The sequence below is a fragment of the Tenebrio molitor genome, chromosome 2 (genome assembly GCF_963966145.1).
Source record: "Tenebrio molitor chromosome 2, icTenMoli1.1, whole genome shotgun sequence".
In the NCBI taxonomy this organism is placed as follows: Eukaryota; Metazoa; Arthropoda; class Insecta; order Coleoptera; family Tenebrionidae; genus Tenebrio; species Tenebrio molitor.
Window position 1 is genome coordinate 21,899,398 of NC_091047.1, and position 21,189 is coordinate 21,920,586.

The 21,189-nt window shown below is 36.2% G+C and overlaps 1 protein-coding gene across 2 annotated transcripts in view; it reads right to left on the reverse strand.

Annotated features, from left to right (window-relative positions):
- The window catches only part of LOC138125092 (membralin), a 95,439-nt gene that overhangs the window by 40,994 nt on the left and 33,256 nt on the right, over nt 1-21,189 (reverse strand). For both annotated transcript variants that reach the window (XM_069040367.1, XM_069040368.1), the window contains exon 8: nt 5,156-5,288. In XM_069040367.1, the coding sequence (XP_068896468.1) occupies nt 5,156-5,288 (133 nt within the window). The remainder of the gene's footprint in view (nt 1-5,155; nt 5,289-21,189) is intronic.

The window sequence follows — 21,189 nt, forward strand, 5'->3', positions numbered from 1 at the left end:
CAGCACTATAATAAGACGAAGCGAGATAAAACTTGCCACGTTTCATATCCATTGAGTTACGTAACTGATGACACCTTCCCCTAAGGTAAAAATAAAACAAAAAACATCTCAAGACCAGAATAAACAGTGACATTAGGGATAATACAATATTCTCAGATTACTTATTAGTGACACTCGAGATTCGTCAGAAGATTACACTGTAACCATCTTTAATATAAGACTACTTGCAGCTTGGTTAACGGTAATGTTAGATCAACACTTACTGCCTGCTATTTGAATAGATGGAATTCCTTCACCGCATTTTCATATTTCCTCTATTCCAATTGAAGCCTATAAAGGGTTAATTTAAACACGCAAAAAAAAACACAAACCTATCTCCGCCAAACATTTTTTTTTTAACAGAAGCCTTGTTTTCTACGAGCAAAAACTCCGTTCTCCACTACTCACTAAATTCTTGCTGTATATGAAAATTACAACAACGAAAAAACTTTTAGGCAAGAAATGATTCACCGGTGGCAATTTTAATTTTGAGGATTGCGAACTCACCATTTCTCCTCCGTTTGAGGACTGCCGCTATTCCAAAGAGATGCAGCTGTCGTCGAGGGTCTTATTAATCCTTGTCCTTTGTGACAATCATGCAAATGCGAGTCGTTGCTCGGCCCATTAGCTGCTGCTGTCTCGTGACAATCACTCTTAAAACCGTCACCGGACCATTTCGATCTTTCACGATTGTCTTGTTCGTTCCCACTTCTTCGACTATGTATTTTCCTTAATTAAATTCTGTCCTTGCACCCACGCACCACGGTTTTATGTTTCACAAGGTAATAACAACATTTACCTGAAGACAAATGTACTCCCGAAAAATTATTCTTGCAAAATTTAAAACTGGAACGAGTGACAGTTCAAAAATGGAAATAGTTTTCAAACAGTGATGCACTCAAGGTAATTAAGATAAAAGGAAGTACATTTCTCCGATGTTCTTGCGGGAACAAATGGAGTAGATTTTGTTCAGTAATGAATGAACACTACGTGAACTTGTAGATGTACATGTAAAGCACTGAGTACGTCTAATAATGTTCCCTTAACAAACTCACGTATAACTTCTTGAACGTATATCTCAGCCCTTAAATTATAAATGATACAGAAATATACATTTTTAGCCAACGTTTCAGCTTATCTGTTGCTGACACAAAAGAAAACAATATAATTTTTTACATTTGTAAGCATAATTGAAAGTGCTTTTCGTGTCAAATAAAGAAAGATTGTTCAATTTCATTTTGTGTATTAAAAAGCTGTGAGTGATGTTGAAGTGATATTTTATTTACAAACGAGTTCACATATTACTTTTCTGGTAAATTACACTAAACCGCCGTTTCATTCCTTGAAATAAAATTGTCTAATTACAATAAACAAAATTCGCTGACCGTTTACGAATACCGAGAGCCCTGAATCCTGTAGAAACCTAACTAACATTTTTAAATTCTTTAATTATTTTCAGTTGCATCGAAAAATTTATGAGTTGTAAGAGTTGGAATAAATTTTTCTTCAATACATGTGACACCTGGCACAATTTCTTAAATAGTAAGTAGTATAATTCTTAAGGAGTGTGTAATGGTGCCTTTTACTCACGAGGCTGAAACTTGCGGCACGAGCCATTACAGGGGAGCAGAATACGATACTTTTTCTACGAAGTACAAATTTCATTATTTTTTTAATAAAAGGTGAACAAACATGTCATGTTAAATATTAGATAAAAATTCTTATATTGTATTGAATTGTATTGTATTGTAAGAATCATAGCCTCCAGCTATATTTAACCGGTCGGGCCAGGTAGCCACCCACCCCTACCAGAGACGACTGGCGGGTAGTTCTTGACCAGACCAAAAGCTTGTAAACTCTGAGGGAATAAACAGCAGCCCTAACTTGTGTGTTTAAATCTAAAACTATCCAGATTAACAGGCATTCTGTAGATCCAACAAGCGATCCTACAGAATCAAACATTGGTCCTTCGAGCCGGATTTGAACCAGCGACCTATGGATCAAAAAAACAGAACAAAAAAAAAAGATCCACATTTTCTGGTCCAAGGCATTGGCAATCTGCAGTAATCGGCAGTGTGAAATGACAACCCCCAGTTTTTTCTTCTTTTTTGATAGACGTTCCTACCACCTAAACGACGAATGAAAAAAATTGTTACCTTCCATAACAATTTTTTTGAGAAAATGACAAATTTTATTTCAAAAATTTAATTTACTTTTTTAACGTAATTTCTTTTCTATGGCGTTATTTAAAATAGAGGGTATATTTTAATATACCAAACAATTTAGAAGATTTACGGCAGAGAATTCGCGCCGAAATGGAACAAATCAGCCATGACATTGTTGAGCGCAGTGTACAAAAAGTTTGCACTCCTGTCAGTGAGTGCTTAATGGTTGGTGGGGGGCAATTTCAACATTTGCGTTAACTTTTATTGTCAACCTTAGATATTTATTTATTCTTGTTTGAGGTCAAATAAAATTTTTATTTAATTAAATTTTTGAGGGAAAATTTGCCATTTTGTCAAAAAAATTGTTATGTAAAGTAAAAATTTTTTTTCATTCACCGTTTAGGTAGTAGGAAGGTCAATCAGAAAGAAAAGAAAAAAGTGGGGGTTATCATTTAAAAAAGCCAATGACGTCACTGTAACAAATTGCACGTTATGGAATGGCAATTTTTGAAATAAAATGGACGTGTCCGAGCGATTTTCTTAAAAACATCACATAAATTGTGTTCCAAACTTTATGTTCACACTGTAGTGTGCACGTCCTGCACGTCTGACGTATATTGGGTTGCAGCCTTCGAATGATACTTTAAAAAGTACAATTGATAATCGCACTGAAGTGAAACAATTAGATGGCAAATTATTTTTTGAGCTTAACTGATTAATGCTTTAACAACTAATTAACTAATAAAAAAAAAATACAATGATAACGTTGCATTATAATTGATGTGTTAAAGCATAAATGGTGGATGCGCCGGGTACTGTTTAATTAAAACTGAAAATAATTTTGCTATGAACGTTAAAAACTATTATAGAACAATAGAGAAAAAGTTTTAGTCTGACGTACTTATTTCAGATCTGTAGGCGATGTTTCCTTCAATAAAGAAACAACATTTGCGTGGAACGCAAGAAAGAAGTAGGTACAAGCTACATTTGAAAACTCTTCCAACAAGAAAAAGTATAAAATGCGTATTACAACTTCTGATTTTGTATTCAAAACATTGCCAATATTTCAACATCGCCGTTGAAATCTGACCTATCTGAAAAGTGTCTTTCGTTCCGGAACATCGCTCGCCGAACACGAGCGAAACGGATGAATGTGGCAAATTTCGGTCGTTTTCATTCGACCGGACCGGCGGCTATTAATAAATCGGAAAAGACAAGGCGGCGGCGGAGGAGGACGCCGCCGCCGCGAGACGGCGTCCGTCGACGGTCCCACCTGTCGCAGACGGCACCGTCACGTGAACTTCGTCGAATCCCATCGGAGGTCTCGCCCGTGCAAGGTATCCAAGTCGGTCGCAGCGGTCATGGGACGGGCCGCGAATGGCAGATGGCGGGGATTGGAATGCCCACCCCCGGGGGCGGACTGGTATCCAGGCGGGTCGGAGGCCGGATTGATCGCAACCCGCGGCGCTAGGCCTGATTGCTTTCTTATAAACCCGTCAACATTTATTCCATGCTAACTGCGAGCGTAAACAAAAGCTTATTGTGTTCGGCCGGGGCTGATGGTCGGCAGACAGAAAACCCCCGGCTAAAAATATCGCTCGTTCACGGCCGACCAACACTTGCCAAAAATTACGATTTCATTTCCTATTCTCTTTATTCATTAGTTAACGTGCACAAAAAATTTCTAATTTCCAAGAGGTCTTAAGATACATCGAGCTGATCCGCGCCAATTCCTCGGTAATACCTTTGCGCAACATACAAAATTGCGTAATACTGATGTTTCACAATGTTTCTGTCTTAAAACATACATTAGAAAAAATAATTTTGTCTTTACAACGTAATTCATGAATGATAATGAGCCCGACGGAATTGAAAATGCAACCCACAATACATTTAGAACGTAAAGAATGATGCGGACGCGGTAAATATCCAGCTTTACCTTCCAAATGTATTGTGGGTTGCATTTTCAATTCCGTCGGCCTCATTATTACTCGTGGATCACTTGTATATCTGCTACAGAATACACTATTCAAGTTAAATTTAAAAACAAAAACCACGTTGAAAATTTAAAATATGTTATTTCATTGCAGTACCTTAGAGTACGTTAAAAAAATATCAAGATTTCTGCCTTAAATCTGTTCCTGATACAATGAAGTACTGTACAACTTAGAGAAATGTATCCTTGTTGAGTCGATTGAAAATGATTAGGAAAAAAACAATATCATTATTTATTTCAAAAATAAATAGACAGGGAGTAACAGAGTAGTTTCTAGAAACAAAAGTGCTAACAAGAGAATCGTAATTAATACTGCAATATTCACGTTTCATCCTCCGGCATTGTATAACTTAAATTAAAATTTACTTTTATATTTCTGGCACCTTTTGATTAACTGTCTCTGGCTTAATAACGCACACATCACGTAACACAGTTGAAGTCGGAATTATTTAATACAGCGACGACTCAACTTGATGAAAATTATTAGAGAACCTGCAGTGTTGCAAAAATTACAAAAAAAAAAACCGCACCCCTTACCACTATTCTGGGCGCATTTTGATGAAAATTCAAATGCAAAGCGTCTGTTCTTTCGGTGAAACGTCGAGTTCGCATTTACTTTGATCCCACTCAATTAAAAATGCTCAAGTAATTAGCCGTGCAAATCCTTCCAATGCAATGATAATAACGAATGCGGAAGACGCAGATCGCAGATAATTAATTAGTGCTATTGGCGCAGTATTGAGAAAAAATGTTAACTCCACTCCGAAGACTCCGACAAACGAAAACAGGGATTTAATATTCAAATTCGCAAAACGGGTGAACCTTATGACGGGCAGTGTCTGGGAAAGTGGGGAATGTAATTGCATTTATTTGTTAAATTCGTGGAGGACGAGCGACAATGAAGAACATAACGGAGTCGACTTAATCCGGGGACGGAGAAATTTGGAAAACTTACCTCAACCAGTGGCGCTTCGTAATGGCGGTGTGACAGCAAATGGCGTCGTACTGGTCGGCCATCCACACGATTAGAATTATGTAGAATGCAGTTGTCGTGTCGTTGAAAAATTCAGACATTATAGCTTCCATACCTGCAACAAATGGGGGTGGATCAGCCTGGACGAATATAAACAAAGAGAAAGGAGTTTGTTTATGTTTCAAATGCCGTATACAATAAAGGTAAGCTAACAGTAAAAAACCTGGAAAATTACAACTTAAATATTTTCGAATTGCTTCATTTGAATTGAATAATAAGGGCGCGATTACAAAGGAAACAAAGAATCGTGTGAAATTTTTCGCTGCGAGTTTCGCCTGCCAAATAATTACATACAAGTAAAAACTCTCCAAGAATTCTAGCTGGGGTTTAAGTGGTTTCAATTAAAGCGGTTAACTTGATTAATTATCTGATGGTTGAAACGGTTAAAGAGCCAAACCGGCCAGAAAGATTAACCGAATGACCTATTAGGCCGATTCAATTTAGAGCTGTACGGTTAAAATAAACAAATGAATCTGTAAGTCACGCGAAATGGGAATATTTCGCGGCGCACTTTCAAACATCTTTTGATACAGAAACGAATTAATGTCCAAAAACGTAAATTTTCAAAACTTTAACAACTTTCACCACTCGTTAGAACTTTGTAATATTTAGGCACAACATTTCAATATTTTTTATTCACTTATTTTGTGAACTTATGTCGTCAATGTTTGAATTTAATAACTTCAACCAGTTTATAGACATTTCACCAACTAAAATAGTACATATTTGTCATGAATCCAACCTCAAAACATTTCAAATTTTTGAAAATTCCGTGTAGATAATTTCAAACATGCTGTATCCTTTCACAGAAGTCAAGAAAACCAAACGAATGTGAAATTGCTTTCTTAAATGATTCCTACAGTTGGTTACAAAAAAAAAAAACGGGAAACGAAAATTTTCCTAATACGGGGTCATAATTAATGATTGTCTCATCGCAGTAGGCGTTGGTGACGTAGTTGAATGTGCCGATAGCTTTATAACATGAGTGAGACTAGCATCGCCGATAGGTAGCGCTGCTGGCGGTAGTGTAAATTTGTCTACTAGTTTGTCTAACGTTACAAAGCTAGCGGCACATCCCAAATTTGTGTGGGTTTTCAACGCCAACTGCGATGGGACAATCATTTATAATGACCCTGTATAAATTTGGTTTGTCCATTTGTCAATTGTCTACTTGACAATACCAATCAAATAATTTTTAAAAATGTCATTGAATTTTGACGTTAATTCTAACCTATCTTTCCACACTATGGAAAAATTGTAAAAATGTGTCAATTTTATTCAGTTCCCGTTTTTTTTACAACCAACTGTACTGTTGAATTAAATGAAAAATCGAGGGCGCAGTTTAAATTAGAAAGAAACAATTTTCTTGGATATAAAAACCTGCTTATTTTTTTCAAGATATGTATAAATGTTCTGTTAAGACAAGCACAACTTTTTATTTGTCAAGTGGTAAATGGAGAAAATAAAATCCATTATTGCGGGATTCTCCGAGTAAGCTTATGTTTGAAGTCTTGAATTACGAACCGTGTTGAAATTAAATTATGACGAAAAAAATCATTTTCTATTTACACTTCTATAAAGCATGATATCTTGCAACCAAGTTATTTAATGTTTCTAATCTACGAATAAAAACCCAGAGATTGTTTTTGCTTAAATATGAATATCAAAAACAATTCTTCAAAAGTGTGCACACAAATAACGACCAATAGAGTAAAAGTCACTGTCACGAATGTGTGTGAATAATTTCGTTTCCAAACACTATTTAAGATTTTTGTAGGTGTTAAATTTGAGAGTAAAATTATTTGGGCGATCCTAGACATCTCCTTTCAAGTAAAAAGAAATTCAAGGTAAGTAAATCTAACCGTTCAATTTTCGTTGAAAGGCAGAAACACACCTAAAATGTTTCCACCAAAGACTGCACAAAAACATATAAATCTAGACAAATAAACGGTGCACTAACACAGAAGTAAATTTATGTACCTTTTCCTTTAAACTCTTAAAAGACACTCGGCAATGAAATAAATAAATAAGTAAAGTAAAGAACGAGCAAAGTAAAATAAATAACAAACAACATCTAATTTTCCTAGCTTAATGAAGAATCTCTTATTCTCTTATTAACAATTTCGCGTAGTCTACAATCCCGCCACTCATAAGGCATTATTTTCATTGTTTATGTTAAGCCGTTGATTCCTCATTTTACATCGTTAGCGCGCACCCTTAATGCATTCTTCATTTACGGAGGACTTCGTTATATTTTTGCTACAAAACAAAGCAAAGAAGTGCATTCTAATTATCGGAACACACTTCGTTATGCCGGTGAGATATCATCCAGCTTATTTTCCTGCGAGCTTTTTACGCGAGTCAACAAAATATTGTCGACTGGAAAAGCGCAACTTGTTACGACTTGAAAACTTGCTCGCTGAAACTTTTTATTTATTTGACTATTTTTGTCGCTTCCTACTATAGGGAACGAAAGGTAATTCTCGAGCACTGTAGGCAATCTCAAGTTTATCTGTATACATTTACTATATACTTTACTGTACCCTGGTGCGGCGTATTTATTTCCTAGGATTTTCTAATTTCTGCAGACATCGGTAACTGGAGAGATTCACCAATACGAAACATGAAAATAACGACACTGACAGACATGAACCGTTAGTATATTTAAAATATGAAAGTCACCAATCCAAGTTCCTTAAGGAAAAATTGGTAAAATATTACCACTCAATTTTATACAACTTGAAACTAAAATAGTATATTATGATACAAGTTCATAAGGAAGCCTTTAAAGCACGCGCGACGCGTAGCGGAGTGCTTTTAACGTCGTAAGTGCTTTAAAGACCCTTATAAACGTGTATCGCAGGCTATTTTTTATTATACCTGCATTACAATCTGAAAATTATAACAAAACAAGGAAATTGAAATACCTTTTCCGAAGTAATCTGTGTCATTAATCGTTGATATAGAAATGGTCAATTGTTGTTGTTTCGTTGCTATCATAAATTGTGTATAAATGTCTATATATCATTGTTGAAATTGTATTTTTTGTTACCTAAGTAACCCTTAAAGCTTTAGTGTTTTAAAGGCCCTTTTTCGCACGCATTTTAGTGTCAAAAACAGGGATTCTGATTCAGGTATAATAAAATAACTAACTTTATCAAAAAACAAAGAATGCAATAGTGTAAACGCATAACAAGTGTGTTTCATAAAAAAACTACAATCTACAGTATCAATTATTCACACTACCGAATCAAGACATGACACGTTGACCAATTGCTGAGACATGCCAACCCACAAAATTTTCTCCCATCATTTATAATTTGTATCGGGTGTTCATTTAATTTCTCCTCGCAGTTGACGTTGAAGAGTTTATTGTGAACCCACCACACATGACGGATCAGCTGTTTAAATCTAACCTCACTTTTTGCGTTATTTGTGTTTTTACACCAGTGCTGGCGTTCATAATCGACTTTTCAACGCCAACTTTGAGGAAAAATTTAAATGAATGCCCGACATTATACTATAGTACCTATGATAGAATACGGTAGTGGTATTTTACAGCACGAAAACTAAGTTCCAGGCACGAGGCAAAGCCGAAAAAAGTTAGGGAGCCTAGTTGACCCTGACAAACAAAAGTCGGTTCGCAGATTGATGCATCCGTACTGATTGAATACAATATAGGTAAGAAGATACTTACAGGATTATATGCCGTAGCGAAGCGATTTATCTTTGTATAAAAGACAAATATAAATTCAAGACAATTTTAAAAAATGGTACAAGTTTCATATACTTAAATTAGTTAAAATAGTTTAAATTTAAGTGTTGTGTCTTTAAGAAAGCGATCTTGCAGTTCTTTGTTTGGAATCGTAAACTGGTCCAATTCGATAAGAAGATCCAACCGGGTTAGAAAGCAAATTACGATGTAGAAACGATCGAATCCTTGTGCAATTTTGTACTTACTTGTGTTTTGTGTGTTACTTAAACGTAAAAAAAAATCCGTAGTCGAATCTCGTCGGCGTTGTTGGCGAGCCGTGCCATAGATGGCAGCCGCGCAAACTGCATTACAGTGTCAGAAAGAGATTTTATTCCTCCGGAGACCCCGATAATTTTCCTTCCTTTAGTTTCATAAAGTAGATCGGCGAAGGCAGGGCGACTCCTTATGTGAATGTATTTTTAATTTCATTCTTTAAGGTCCCCTCCTCCCGTCGCAACATTATGAATACGAAATTCGCCGACGTTCCCGTCATAATAACAAGAACGAAGATTTTTCCGCATGGCACAATAATTAAATCGGTTTCCAGAGGCACCCGGCTCGCAAACAACCTTTAAAGCCAATGCTAGGTTACTTGATCAACAACGTCGAATCGATATCGTTTTATTTACACACGGTTAATTAAGCATTAAAAACTCGCTGCGCTTAATCCCAACAAATAACTAGCACGAATAAACAATCCCTCGGAACTAGCGAGCCGCTCGAAATTCGACCCGAAGCGGGAGATCGCTGAATCCGGTCCCGGACTAGGCGCATTTTCCGCATGTCCGGGCCTGGACCGGAGGACCGACCAGCGAAAAAGGACAATGTCGAGTTAGGAGAGACAATATCACGCCTTGTCACCAGGACACTCGGGACGCGCCCGGGAATTAAACGAAATAAATGGGAAATGAAACGTCGTCAAGGCGGCAACGGATTCTTCGGGGCATAAACCAAAATATTAACACCAACACGGATTTAATGCGTCAATGAGGACCAAAATTGAACGCTGCCAGATGGTTTTATACTCTTAACGCCATTTAACGTTTTAGCAAAGAGCCTCAAAAGCAGACGCCACTCACAAATGAAGAGGGCATCATTAGAGAGCTGTGGTTTGTCGAATGCCGCCGCAACACTTCCAGCTAATGTCTAATTTTCTCGCACGCAACAACAGACAGATCCATTCTTTTTATAATTCGCTGGGGATGCAGCTCAAGAAGTGAAGGATGTAAACGTCATCTCATAAATCATTTCGGTCACGCAACTTATCAAATTCTTAAGAATTGACTTGCAAAAGACCTGTAACACTCCGACCGGCATTATCGACCAAAAAGTGGACGAGAATAAATTTTCTTGTGTGCGGTTTCGGTACTTTTTGTTTTTCTATCACGACACTATTTTCGTTCCGCTCATCTGGAAGCTATGACGAGAAAACTAGCGAAAACAACGTTACCAACAAAAATGCGATGCATTATGTTATCAAGAAGAAGCAAATTACATCCTAGGCATCCTAGGTCCTTTGCCGTTTGAAATTACCATGGGAAACGTACTTAAATGTAACTAAGAGAAGATTAGAGTTATAATTTTTTTTGTTAAATTAGGTTGGTGGTTCTATAAAAATGTAAAGGTTACATTTATGCGGATGACGTCAAAACTCATTTTCGTATTATACAAGGTATTTCACGAGGAATAAAAGCCCAACGGAAATGAAAATGCAACCCACAATACATTTGCAAAGCAAACCTGTCGGCGTTCATATGTACTGCAGGTTGCTGGTAATAATTTATTATACAAGGTTATTCACGTAAGATGACGAGCCTGATCAGGTAAAAATGCAACCCAAAATACAATTTATAAAGCTATCTCGATCCCTATTACATTATAATAATGCACATAAAACATAGATAGCTTTTAACGTCATCCTAATGAATGTCAAGTTCTGACAGAAAAATACCTCTCTCAACGAAGTATGATTTAATAACAATAATAAGCAATTGAAATCACAAAAGTAAGTAGGATCATGTCGGTTCTGTCATCGTTCGAAAACATTTTCAAATACCAAATATGAACGAAAAATGCAATGACAGAGATACCTTTCAAACTAATAGAATACCTACTTGGATTCTTGATTCAATTTTTAAATACCAAAGTACAATGAATGCTTTGTAAAATGTATTTTGGGTTGCATTTTTACCTGGTCAGTTTTGTCATCCTATGTGAATAATCCTGTATAATTTTTACTCTATTTGTGTAGTGCACGTTTATGTATTTTCTTTTCAGAATTACAGTTTAGTTTATTTATTTTCGATCTTACGGGTTTGAGTTTCATTATCATGTCACACTTTTCTATTGAAAATCTTTATGGTGCAAAAGAAGTAAAAATAATAATTTGAAGGGTGTTATTAACTCTACCATTTTCCCATATTCATCCCGACTGGAAAACGAAATTTCCTCTACAGGTATTCAAACGAATTTCCCGTTATTAGTCCGAAATTGGCGTTGAACCTTTCATTGTCGGCGAACTCGCGTTAATTGGAGAAACCAGCTCTGGTGCTTCCTGAAAGTGGCACAACTCCGGACAAAGCAGCCATCTAAACGAGCCCATTGTTGACGAGGTTTCTCCCGTCTGCCATGGTGAAAATAACGGTCGAGTTTTTTTTCCACCCTCCCGTTCTTTCTCTCGTCATAACTCCGACGAAACTAAATTGTAAATATTTATTATCGTGAAAGAGTGGATGCTTTGTTTAATTTTTCCGGACTACAAACATTAATTGCGAAGAACAATTTGTGTCCCAGATAAATTGCTTGTCTTTCAGGGAAACGTGGGCAAACTGCAAGGGAAGACGCCGTGCCTTCAACGATATTAATGAGTCTGAGGCCTGGATAAACAGCTACAGATGCTTTCTTAAAAAAAAATGTTTATTGAATTTCCGAAGAGGAGAGGCGCGCATCGTCCCGGAACAACCGCTATGACCTCCTTGAGCTAAGCTCCTCAACAACCAATTAAAGAAGTCTCGTTGTAAACCCAAACAACCGAGGCACGCCGAAAAGCTCTGCCGTAATTGAAACAAAAACCCCGTGATAACTCGAGTAATTTATTCGCAGGAGGGCCACAAGTCGCAAAGATTTCCTGTTCATATTCGTCAAAATCAAAAAACATAAATCGAACACTAAAGAAAAGTGCGGTGGCGTTACCAGTTTCAGCCGACAAAGATTGTGATTTTCAGAAGAAACAAGCAAACACAATATAACTATACAAATAAAGTGACTACAGCTATTTATTGTATTTAACGTGTTAGGATACTTAAAAAACAAATAATGAAATTCGCTAAGGTCTACAAAATTACAAGAGCCGCTTCTACTTTTTTTGAATAGTTAGTTATTTGTGTATCAAGGCCAAAAAGTTCATCTTTTTCACCCGAGTTTGAGTTTTGTGGCCGAGGCGCAGCCGAGGCTTGCAACAAGCAACGGCAAAAGGCACTTTCTGGCAGAGGTGCACATTAAATTTTTTAGACAACCGCATGAACTACAAAGCAAAAGACATCATTGGAAAAATTACAAATTTAGTTTGTATCTATCTTTTCAAATATGTAGATAAATTTATTAATAGTAGCGGTCATGACTCAGGGGTTAGATACTGGCTTATCAACCAAACCGCCCGGGTTCGATTTCCGGTTAAATCATCAGGTTTTTTCAAATCACTACGATCTTTCGGAGGAGATGTAAAGCTGTCGGTCCCGGCTACTACTTAGTAGTGGTCGTTAGGTCATGTTAGAGGCGCTTGCGCGACCTGAAAACATCTAGCACTTGGCCTTAGCCAGAAGGTATACGATTATTTATTTTTATTTAATTTATTAATACATACATATTAACTTTTTTTTTTATAGTATAATCAGCTTGCGAACAAAGTTAGAAATTTACTATTCGCAACACAATTACTTACTTATTTACATAATTTATGGTGACAGGACAATTATCAGTTTTGTCGGTTTCGTTGCTAACTTACTAAATATACCAACAGATGGCGCGACGATTAGCGTCCGAAAAAGAGTTACTTTTCTTCGGCTTGTTAGTACGTAAAATTACCGTTTTCATTAAGGACGCCTAAAAAATAAATTATAGTGACAAATCTGAACCCAAACGTTGCACGATTTGCATGTAATAAATTCTTTTTCAGCGGGATAATGTCCGTCTCTTAGACGTTCTTCTCCTATCTTGTCCAGAGTTTCAGAAAACTGTTGCGCATAAAGTGTCGGAATGAGTAAACTTCTATTAAAATTATTCTTAGATTTTCTCTAATTTCACAGAGAAAGCAACAATTATTTTGCTGGCTACACAAGTGTAGTAATCGTAAAAAATGTATTTAGGTTTGGGGTAGATTTTGTAGGATGTTTCTCCTTTTAAGAAAGGAACCAAAGAATTTGTAAAAAAAAAAAAATCGTACCTACATTTAACGAGCAGCTTAATGACTACTCTTTGAAAACTTGACAAGTGACTTTTCCTACCACAGGTAAAAGTTTCCATTAAGCGCCCCGCGGATGGGGGTGCGCAACCCTCATTCGGTTCATTCATCGATCCCTCTAATCAACCGCAACAGACCTTTAGAGGAGAGCCAAAAAAAAACATTAAAAAACATGATTGACCGATCGATCCGATGTGCAGTTCATCACGCTCTTGTAATCAAACTGATTGGTAAGAGGCCATAATTTAAATGATGCCTTATATTATCACGGGACGCAAACATCATTGCAATGAAATTGTATCTGGTTAATTAGCGCTAATGCTACTCGTTTGCGGTCATTTTGAAAAAAAAACGAAACGTCGAACTGGATGACGGATGACCGCATCCATCACATCCGTGACAAAATGCGACACACGATCGCGACCCTAATAGATGCCGGTGAATTGGCAACCTGAGCCAGTACAAACTGCCATCGGTACTCGACGTGATAAATTAATTAGGAAAAAATTTCCACCCCCGGTGAGATGCCATTGTGGACGATAAACCGTCGGCGAAATTTTAAACGTGCACCGCTAAAAATTTAATCGAATCGTGTTGTTCGACGTGCACGTTATTTTTATTGTTCCAGTTTGTTTGGTGATAAATTTTTGAACAATGTTAATCCCGGTGCATACGGAAATGCAACGGTGGAGATTATCGAATCGGCATTGATTAATTATATTGTTGAAATTAATACGGACAAGCAATTTCCGATAGTGATATACGTTTTGTACGATCTATTTCCATATTTAATCAACAGACTGATGCATGCCGCCGAGTTTATTATTTGTTTGAGATTTTGTTACACACGGAAAAAACAAATAATGACCAATCAAAAACTTTTCAAATTGAAGGGATGTGGAGAGATTCGTATTCTTGACTGAAACTACCAGTAAATAACACTTCAACAACATATCTACAACTTCAACATCATACAAGGAAAAGAAATAATTACGTATTTTACAAATTCGGAGCAGAAGCTTTCATGACATTTTTTGAAAGAAAAATTTCAACAAATGTAATAAATCTGTAGGGAAATGAAAAAATAGTTATTTATCATACGTGTCTTATTAGACATCTAAGTGACAAAAAAAAAATGTAGACAGGAGAGCGAACATTTTTCTTCTCTTCTCAGAGAGACGTGTAAACTTTGTGAAAAAATAATTTACGTTTGAAAAGTAGAAGAAAAGCTCAAGAAGCACTTTTGCAATTACTATCGGTAAAATCTAAGAAGTGCAACACCACTAAAGATGTCCTGCTGGCATGTTGAGAAAAATTTTACGATATTGAAGGTAACTTTGAAAGTGCATAATAGCACAGATACGAGTATTTCAAAATATGAGAAGTGTAAACCGAAAGAGGCAAAGATTCTCTAACAATTTTTACGAAAATTAAAAAGGCCGTACTAGGAATTTGTACTGGAGGATTTCTTAAAAAAAAGGCTCTATCTGTCATAGTTCGAAAGTACTAGAAAGGAAGATCAGATCCGGGGTTAGAGTAGTTCTAATAAGATAAAATATTTAACCAAATGCAAGAAGACATTTTACAACAAAGACGGAGTTAACAAAACTAGACACTAAAAGAGAACAGAAAACATTGTTGTGTAAGGAACGTACAATTATTAAGGAATTTCCGTAAACGCATGTTCACATTTTTTTATACAATCAGGGCCGAAATAATAGAAATATTTTCATACCCGCCAAGCTTTTCAAAAAGAACAGATCAATTTTTTTTAAACAAACATTTTCCGATAATAATTTTCATTTCGACTCCTTTCCGTTTCTATTTTTTTTTTTATGTAAATCTCCTATCTTTTGCAATCTGGATTGGATTCTGATTTATATCCGAGTATCAGGAATGACCTTTTGACTGCTTTTTGAAGTACCAATTTTTGGAAGTGAAAACATGGTCGCAGTAAAATTCCATTCTTACATCGAAATGTATATTAATTATATCGGGTGTTTTTTTAAATTTCACCTCGTAGTAGGCGTTGAAGAGTCAATCCATGACCACCTTTGACCAAGATAATTTTTGATATGCCGGTATTAATTCGTAAATAAGAAAATAAATATCATGTGGTTGAAGTTATTTTGATTTAGATCTATTTAAAACGAGTTAAAAAAAAGTACATAATGCACCTGTTTTAAACCAAGAAACCTCCTACATCAATGCATAATTAGGGATCGGTAACAGAGGATTTATTGAGTTATTGGGGATGTTCACTTAATAATAATACATAATTGTTTTCCCAACACTAAACTTTTAATTAATTTTTTATCGTCACTCTGAAGATGACAGCTTTACTGTTGAAACCCACGTCAGCTTTACAAAAAAAAGTGTATTTGGTGTCAAGAAAATAATTAAGTGTTAGAGTAAGTAAGTACATATATGTAGTTGCGTAATCCTACAAAAAGAAGAAAGAAATTTTCTCCACAATTTTTTCATAAATCTTGTATAATAGTGAAGTTGATAGACCCCTGTCTCAGTTCTACCTTGTTCAAATTATTTTCAAAAAACACACTTCTGGACACAAAACTTCTTCTTCTGGAATGTTTCACTAACGACCATACGATTCAAAAAGTTGAAAGAATCCTCCCCAAAACGACTCCAAATTTGACAGTATCGTTTGCTCTTGATCAATGTTCAAGCATTTCAGCTCCACTTGGTAGATAGTTTTTTCACGCCCAAATCTGTTACATCCATTTGTCCAATTCGTTGATCCTCCCTCCAAAATCACCTTGTACGCAGCATCGTAGCATGATATTCACCTCTGACCTAAGTTCTTCCTCTCTTAAAATCTCCAATCCTAATTTTATGGTGATGTACGAGTATAAAGGACAGTGATCTTTCAATGTATTCAACATATTCAATCTGTATAAATTTCCTTGCCGGACAACTCATTCAAAACCATCTATTTACCGACACACAATATCATGTCTATGTCATGTCCTCTTAAAAAAATCACAATAAGTAATAGCTTAAACCTTTCACTACCAAATTTGGTGTAAGTATTTGTCAAACATGATAGTCACGTCCATCGGAACCGCATTTGCTTATGCTCATGACAAACATTCTGGACCAACTGCAATATCGATACCTCCTGTACAATGTGGAACTAAGAAATATCAGAGCAAATTCAACCCTGGTGGTGTACAATCTGGGTGTAAATATGTAATTAAATTAATGCAAAGGACATTAATTAACAGTGGACCATGCATTTGTAATCATTACACTAATGACACTATGAAACTATTTTTATCTATTGTCTTTTACAAGAGCTCTTTTGATGATCTCTTACTGCTCCTGTCAACAAATAAAAATTTTATCTGGGCTTAACAAGTGAACGACTACTAATTAGTACCACTTAATACAATATGTAGGTATATACTCTCTTTAAAATTTGATTGGCCGGGGCTTGTGCAATACATTCACATGTACGAGGGTGGTTCATTATGTATTGTTCCCGATTTAGAAGGCGCTGGCTGACAAATGAAAAACTGTTTACCAACGAACTGTCATTTATGGAAACTAATACTTACATGTAAAAACTCATTGTTGCTCCTTTGTACTTTCGACGATTATTCAGTGAAGTTTCTGCTTTTTGAAACACATAAGTAGTGATGGTTGAGATTAAATGAGACACAAACAAAATAATTCCATTGTAATTGATGACCCCCCTCGTACTCCACTATAATGCACTTATTAGAATACAATTGGTAATATATTGGAAACGTTGGTTTCATTTGAAAATAATCCAATCATGCTTTCAATAACAACGACGTTAATGGATGTTTTCTTTTTTATGGTCTGTTTGCATAAAACATAAATTCCATAAACATGCTTTCAACGTGAAATTGTTTGAAAATGTATCAAATTTTGTTCGGACTATATAATACAGTGAATACGGCTTAGAATTTTCAATCTATATGATAAATTTAATCTACAGATCGTGATAATAACTGCTCTTCAGAATGTTGTGATTTATACTGTCCATCTGAGTGAAACATCTGTCAATAAAACAAAATCGGTTTCAGTTCTTTTCGGCGAAAATTCTTCAATATGAAAACTGTCAACCAACTGTCTACGACTAGTTCCTCAAATTATATTATTTAACTCAGATGTGGGCACATTCTAATTTAGTTAGTTAGGTAACTAACATTGCCATGAAATTATTTTTCTTAATGTACTATTGCGGGCAAAAAAAGTGGGACATCAACGTCATTGTCTTGATTTTTAATGTGAAATAACCCTTATCTGATTCTAACCCTACTTTGAATTGATTGACCTTGTCATTAAGTATTGTAGGTTGTAGGGAATGATTGTAAGTAAGCACGTGGTGAATATTTAATGCAAAGTCCCAATCAAAATCTACCTTTATCAAAAGAAGAGGACATTTGGAAAAGGAAAATAGGAGTATAAAATAAATTTTTAAACTGTCAGCTAGAATAATGTCAAAAAAAAATGAGAGTATAGCTTGAACTACATTGAATATTTCAAAATTGACAGAAATTTGATGTCTCACTTTTTATGCTCCCAATAGTACAAGAATTATGTAAATCGACACGAATCATATGAACAGAAATAAAATTAAATTAAACTAAAAAATGACACACATGAAATAAACCAAAATAAAAATTAACATACATGGATATTTTACTTTAAAAAAAAATCAGTTTAAATAATTACTACCTTCAAAATGACATTTCGTGACCGCAACAGTTAACCGCGAACGTAGATTTCGCGCACTAGTGCTTCAAAATCATCCAAAAAGCATTCGCCTTTTTGAGCATTGTGAAAATAATTTGACTTGATAATAATAAAATCTGGTTTGCAAAACGCCATTTCTCCAATTTGGATGTTGAAAATTTCGAAAGAGTGAAAATAAATCGCTATTCCTAATTCGATAGACAGTTTAGCAAACGCATGAACAAACGCCATCTATTCACGAAGGGTACACGACAAATCAAACATAATGTTCGCTTCAAAAAATATTGTACAAAATTCGATGCGAGAAGATGTATTGGGCACATTCGCACAAACATCCTCGAAATTTAAAAAAGATATCATGGTAGAACTACAATTGTGACTGAGTCAATGGTGATTGAAAACAATCGAACTGGCGCATAAAGCTAAATCATTGAAAACAAATGGCTATACAAATTGATGCTATTGAAAAATAACTACATTCCATCAACGCAAAAAAATCCGTTTTGAAACACATTTATTTACAGATAATTATGCATTATGATGCAGCTAGACGACTTCACAGTGAAATCGGTTTGATCCGCACAGTTCGATAACGATTCTGGACCACCCTGGAGAAGAAGAAAATTAACGAAGTGTCTCGCCCCGATATACCGGAAGGAAAATAAAACCCAGTCAGTTAGATAAAAAAAAAAGGATCCGCTATAAAATTGCAAATCATTTCGTAGCACACGACAAAAAAAAGGAGAACGCCGTAAGAACAGAATAAGCGAAAGGATAAATGACATTGTGTCGTTTCTCCAAGGAGCAACGCGCCACGCCATCAGCAACTGGTTGTTGGCAGGGGGCCAAGACGCGGCGCACCAGGACTCGTTACTTGTTGATCTGCCCTGGGTCGTCCTGTGAGATCGCTGTTGCCTGTTGCGCCTTCGCCAGACGTCGATCCTCTTTTACCAGTTGCTTCTTTCTACTTGTTGCTGCCCCAGACCGGCACCTCCGCCATACGTCGTCGGCGCGGATTTATGGCGGCGAGCCGCTTCGACGACTCCGAACCTCCATAAATCAGTGACGTGCATACGAGAGGGATGGACGGTGACGCTCATAATTCCAACTATTTGCGGCTCAACGTTATTTGCACGAATACCGAACATGCAACCATCTTAAAAGGATCTAAATTATATCCTTTCCTACGATCCAGGTCACAGGTTGACAAATTTAAAGGCGCACCATTTAAGTTTAGTCGTCGCGAAAATTTATTGGAGAATTTAAGTGAAAAAGTAAAGTTGTTCAATACTTACAGTGTTTTTTTTTTTATTTCACCTCAAAGTAGGCGTTGAAGAGTCGATTGTAAACGCACCACGGATTACAGATCAAGGATCAACTATTTAAAGCTAACTTCACTTTTTGTGTTGTTTGTATTTTTACTGTTTTTACTCTGCAAACTAACGAGTGGTGCGTTCACAAAAGACTCTTCAACGCCTATTTGGAGGTCGAATTTAAAAAAACACGATATAAGTATTATAAGTACATACTCGTATACTCGTAACAATAGTACATTTCCCAAAGTGCAATTTAAAAGAAAAATAACATAAATTGAATCCTCGTCATCTTAATGGCGTTGTATTTTTTCCTGATCTACATCACCTTCTTCCATGTTAACAACTTGTACAGTTGAAACAAACGTTCAGTTGCTTTTCAAAATGTTTCTAACTCACAACACTCATTACATGGAAAGCGCTATGTAGGCAACCAGCTTAGCGAATGTGCTGCACATGCTGCTGGTTTTTCTAAACAGAGCTACACTGTGAGCAAGTCGTTTGTAACCTATGCTAACAGCAAGACATGCATTATAAGTTCAAGTGCACCTTTGATGAGAAATTCCTGGACAAAGTGTCGCCGAATTCGTTCGGACTTGTGTCGAGACTCGTTCGTGGATTTTAATTGGTGCAATTTTTGTTCTGCGTCCGTCAAATGTACAATCCCATTATGCAAATGTGCGGTTCGCATAGTGTGAAGAAAAGTACATAAGTGATGGACAATATCCGAAATGTGAAGTGGCGGTCAGTGATCTAATGGGTTTCTAAGTCATTAGGCCTCAGATGTGTATTGGTGGTGCGCTCCATTGAGTTCCATAATCGAATCGTGCTATTCAAATTGCTTCAATGAGCTGCTTTAATCGAGATCTCTTCGTCTGTCGCTTTCACAGCCGTTCTACGCCCGTTTTGCGGTTAATATGCCGCCAAGCCATTATCAACAGTAATCTGACATCGTCATACATACATAAATGGGAGTGAGTACGCACCATACGTTACACCAACACGGAGAACTTCATATTGCATACCTGCAATGACATTCCTGAAAGGACATCTCGTGGATTTTTAATAAAGTTTTGTACGTTCCATTTTTAATATCTCCTCTAATAAACGAAACAATTTCTCTTAATACGTCGAATCAGAAATGTTCGTTTTAGAAGGAAAACAAATGACAGGAATTACAGACATCTCGAATACAGATGCTTGCAAGTGAAACTGCAACTGCAACAGCACAGTCAGGAAAATATGTGCAATTTTCCGACAATCGCAGAGTGATATTATTAAAGCGACAGTCCAAATGCAATTCGCACAGATTGTAAAGCTTTTCTCGCGAACTTCACTGATTTTTTCGTGTGACTAATCTGACATTGTACCGCATCAGTAATAATTGTCTCAATCATCAAACATTTTCTTTCACCAAAGCACAAAAGGATGATTTTTCATTATTGCTACAGAAAAATCAGATTATTCATCGAAGGAACCGTTTCTTCAAATCTCGAAAAACATCTGAAGTATCTTAATTTACGTAAAAAACTGAATTTAAACTCCTTCAACGATAAACAAGGACTAACTGAACTCCGTAGATATTTTTTCAATTAAAACGCGCATTCGCTTATTTTTACTCGACCACCGAAGACAGAGAGGCAATATATTTGGGTGTAGTATATTGTGTTTTTTTTTTTGTTGC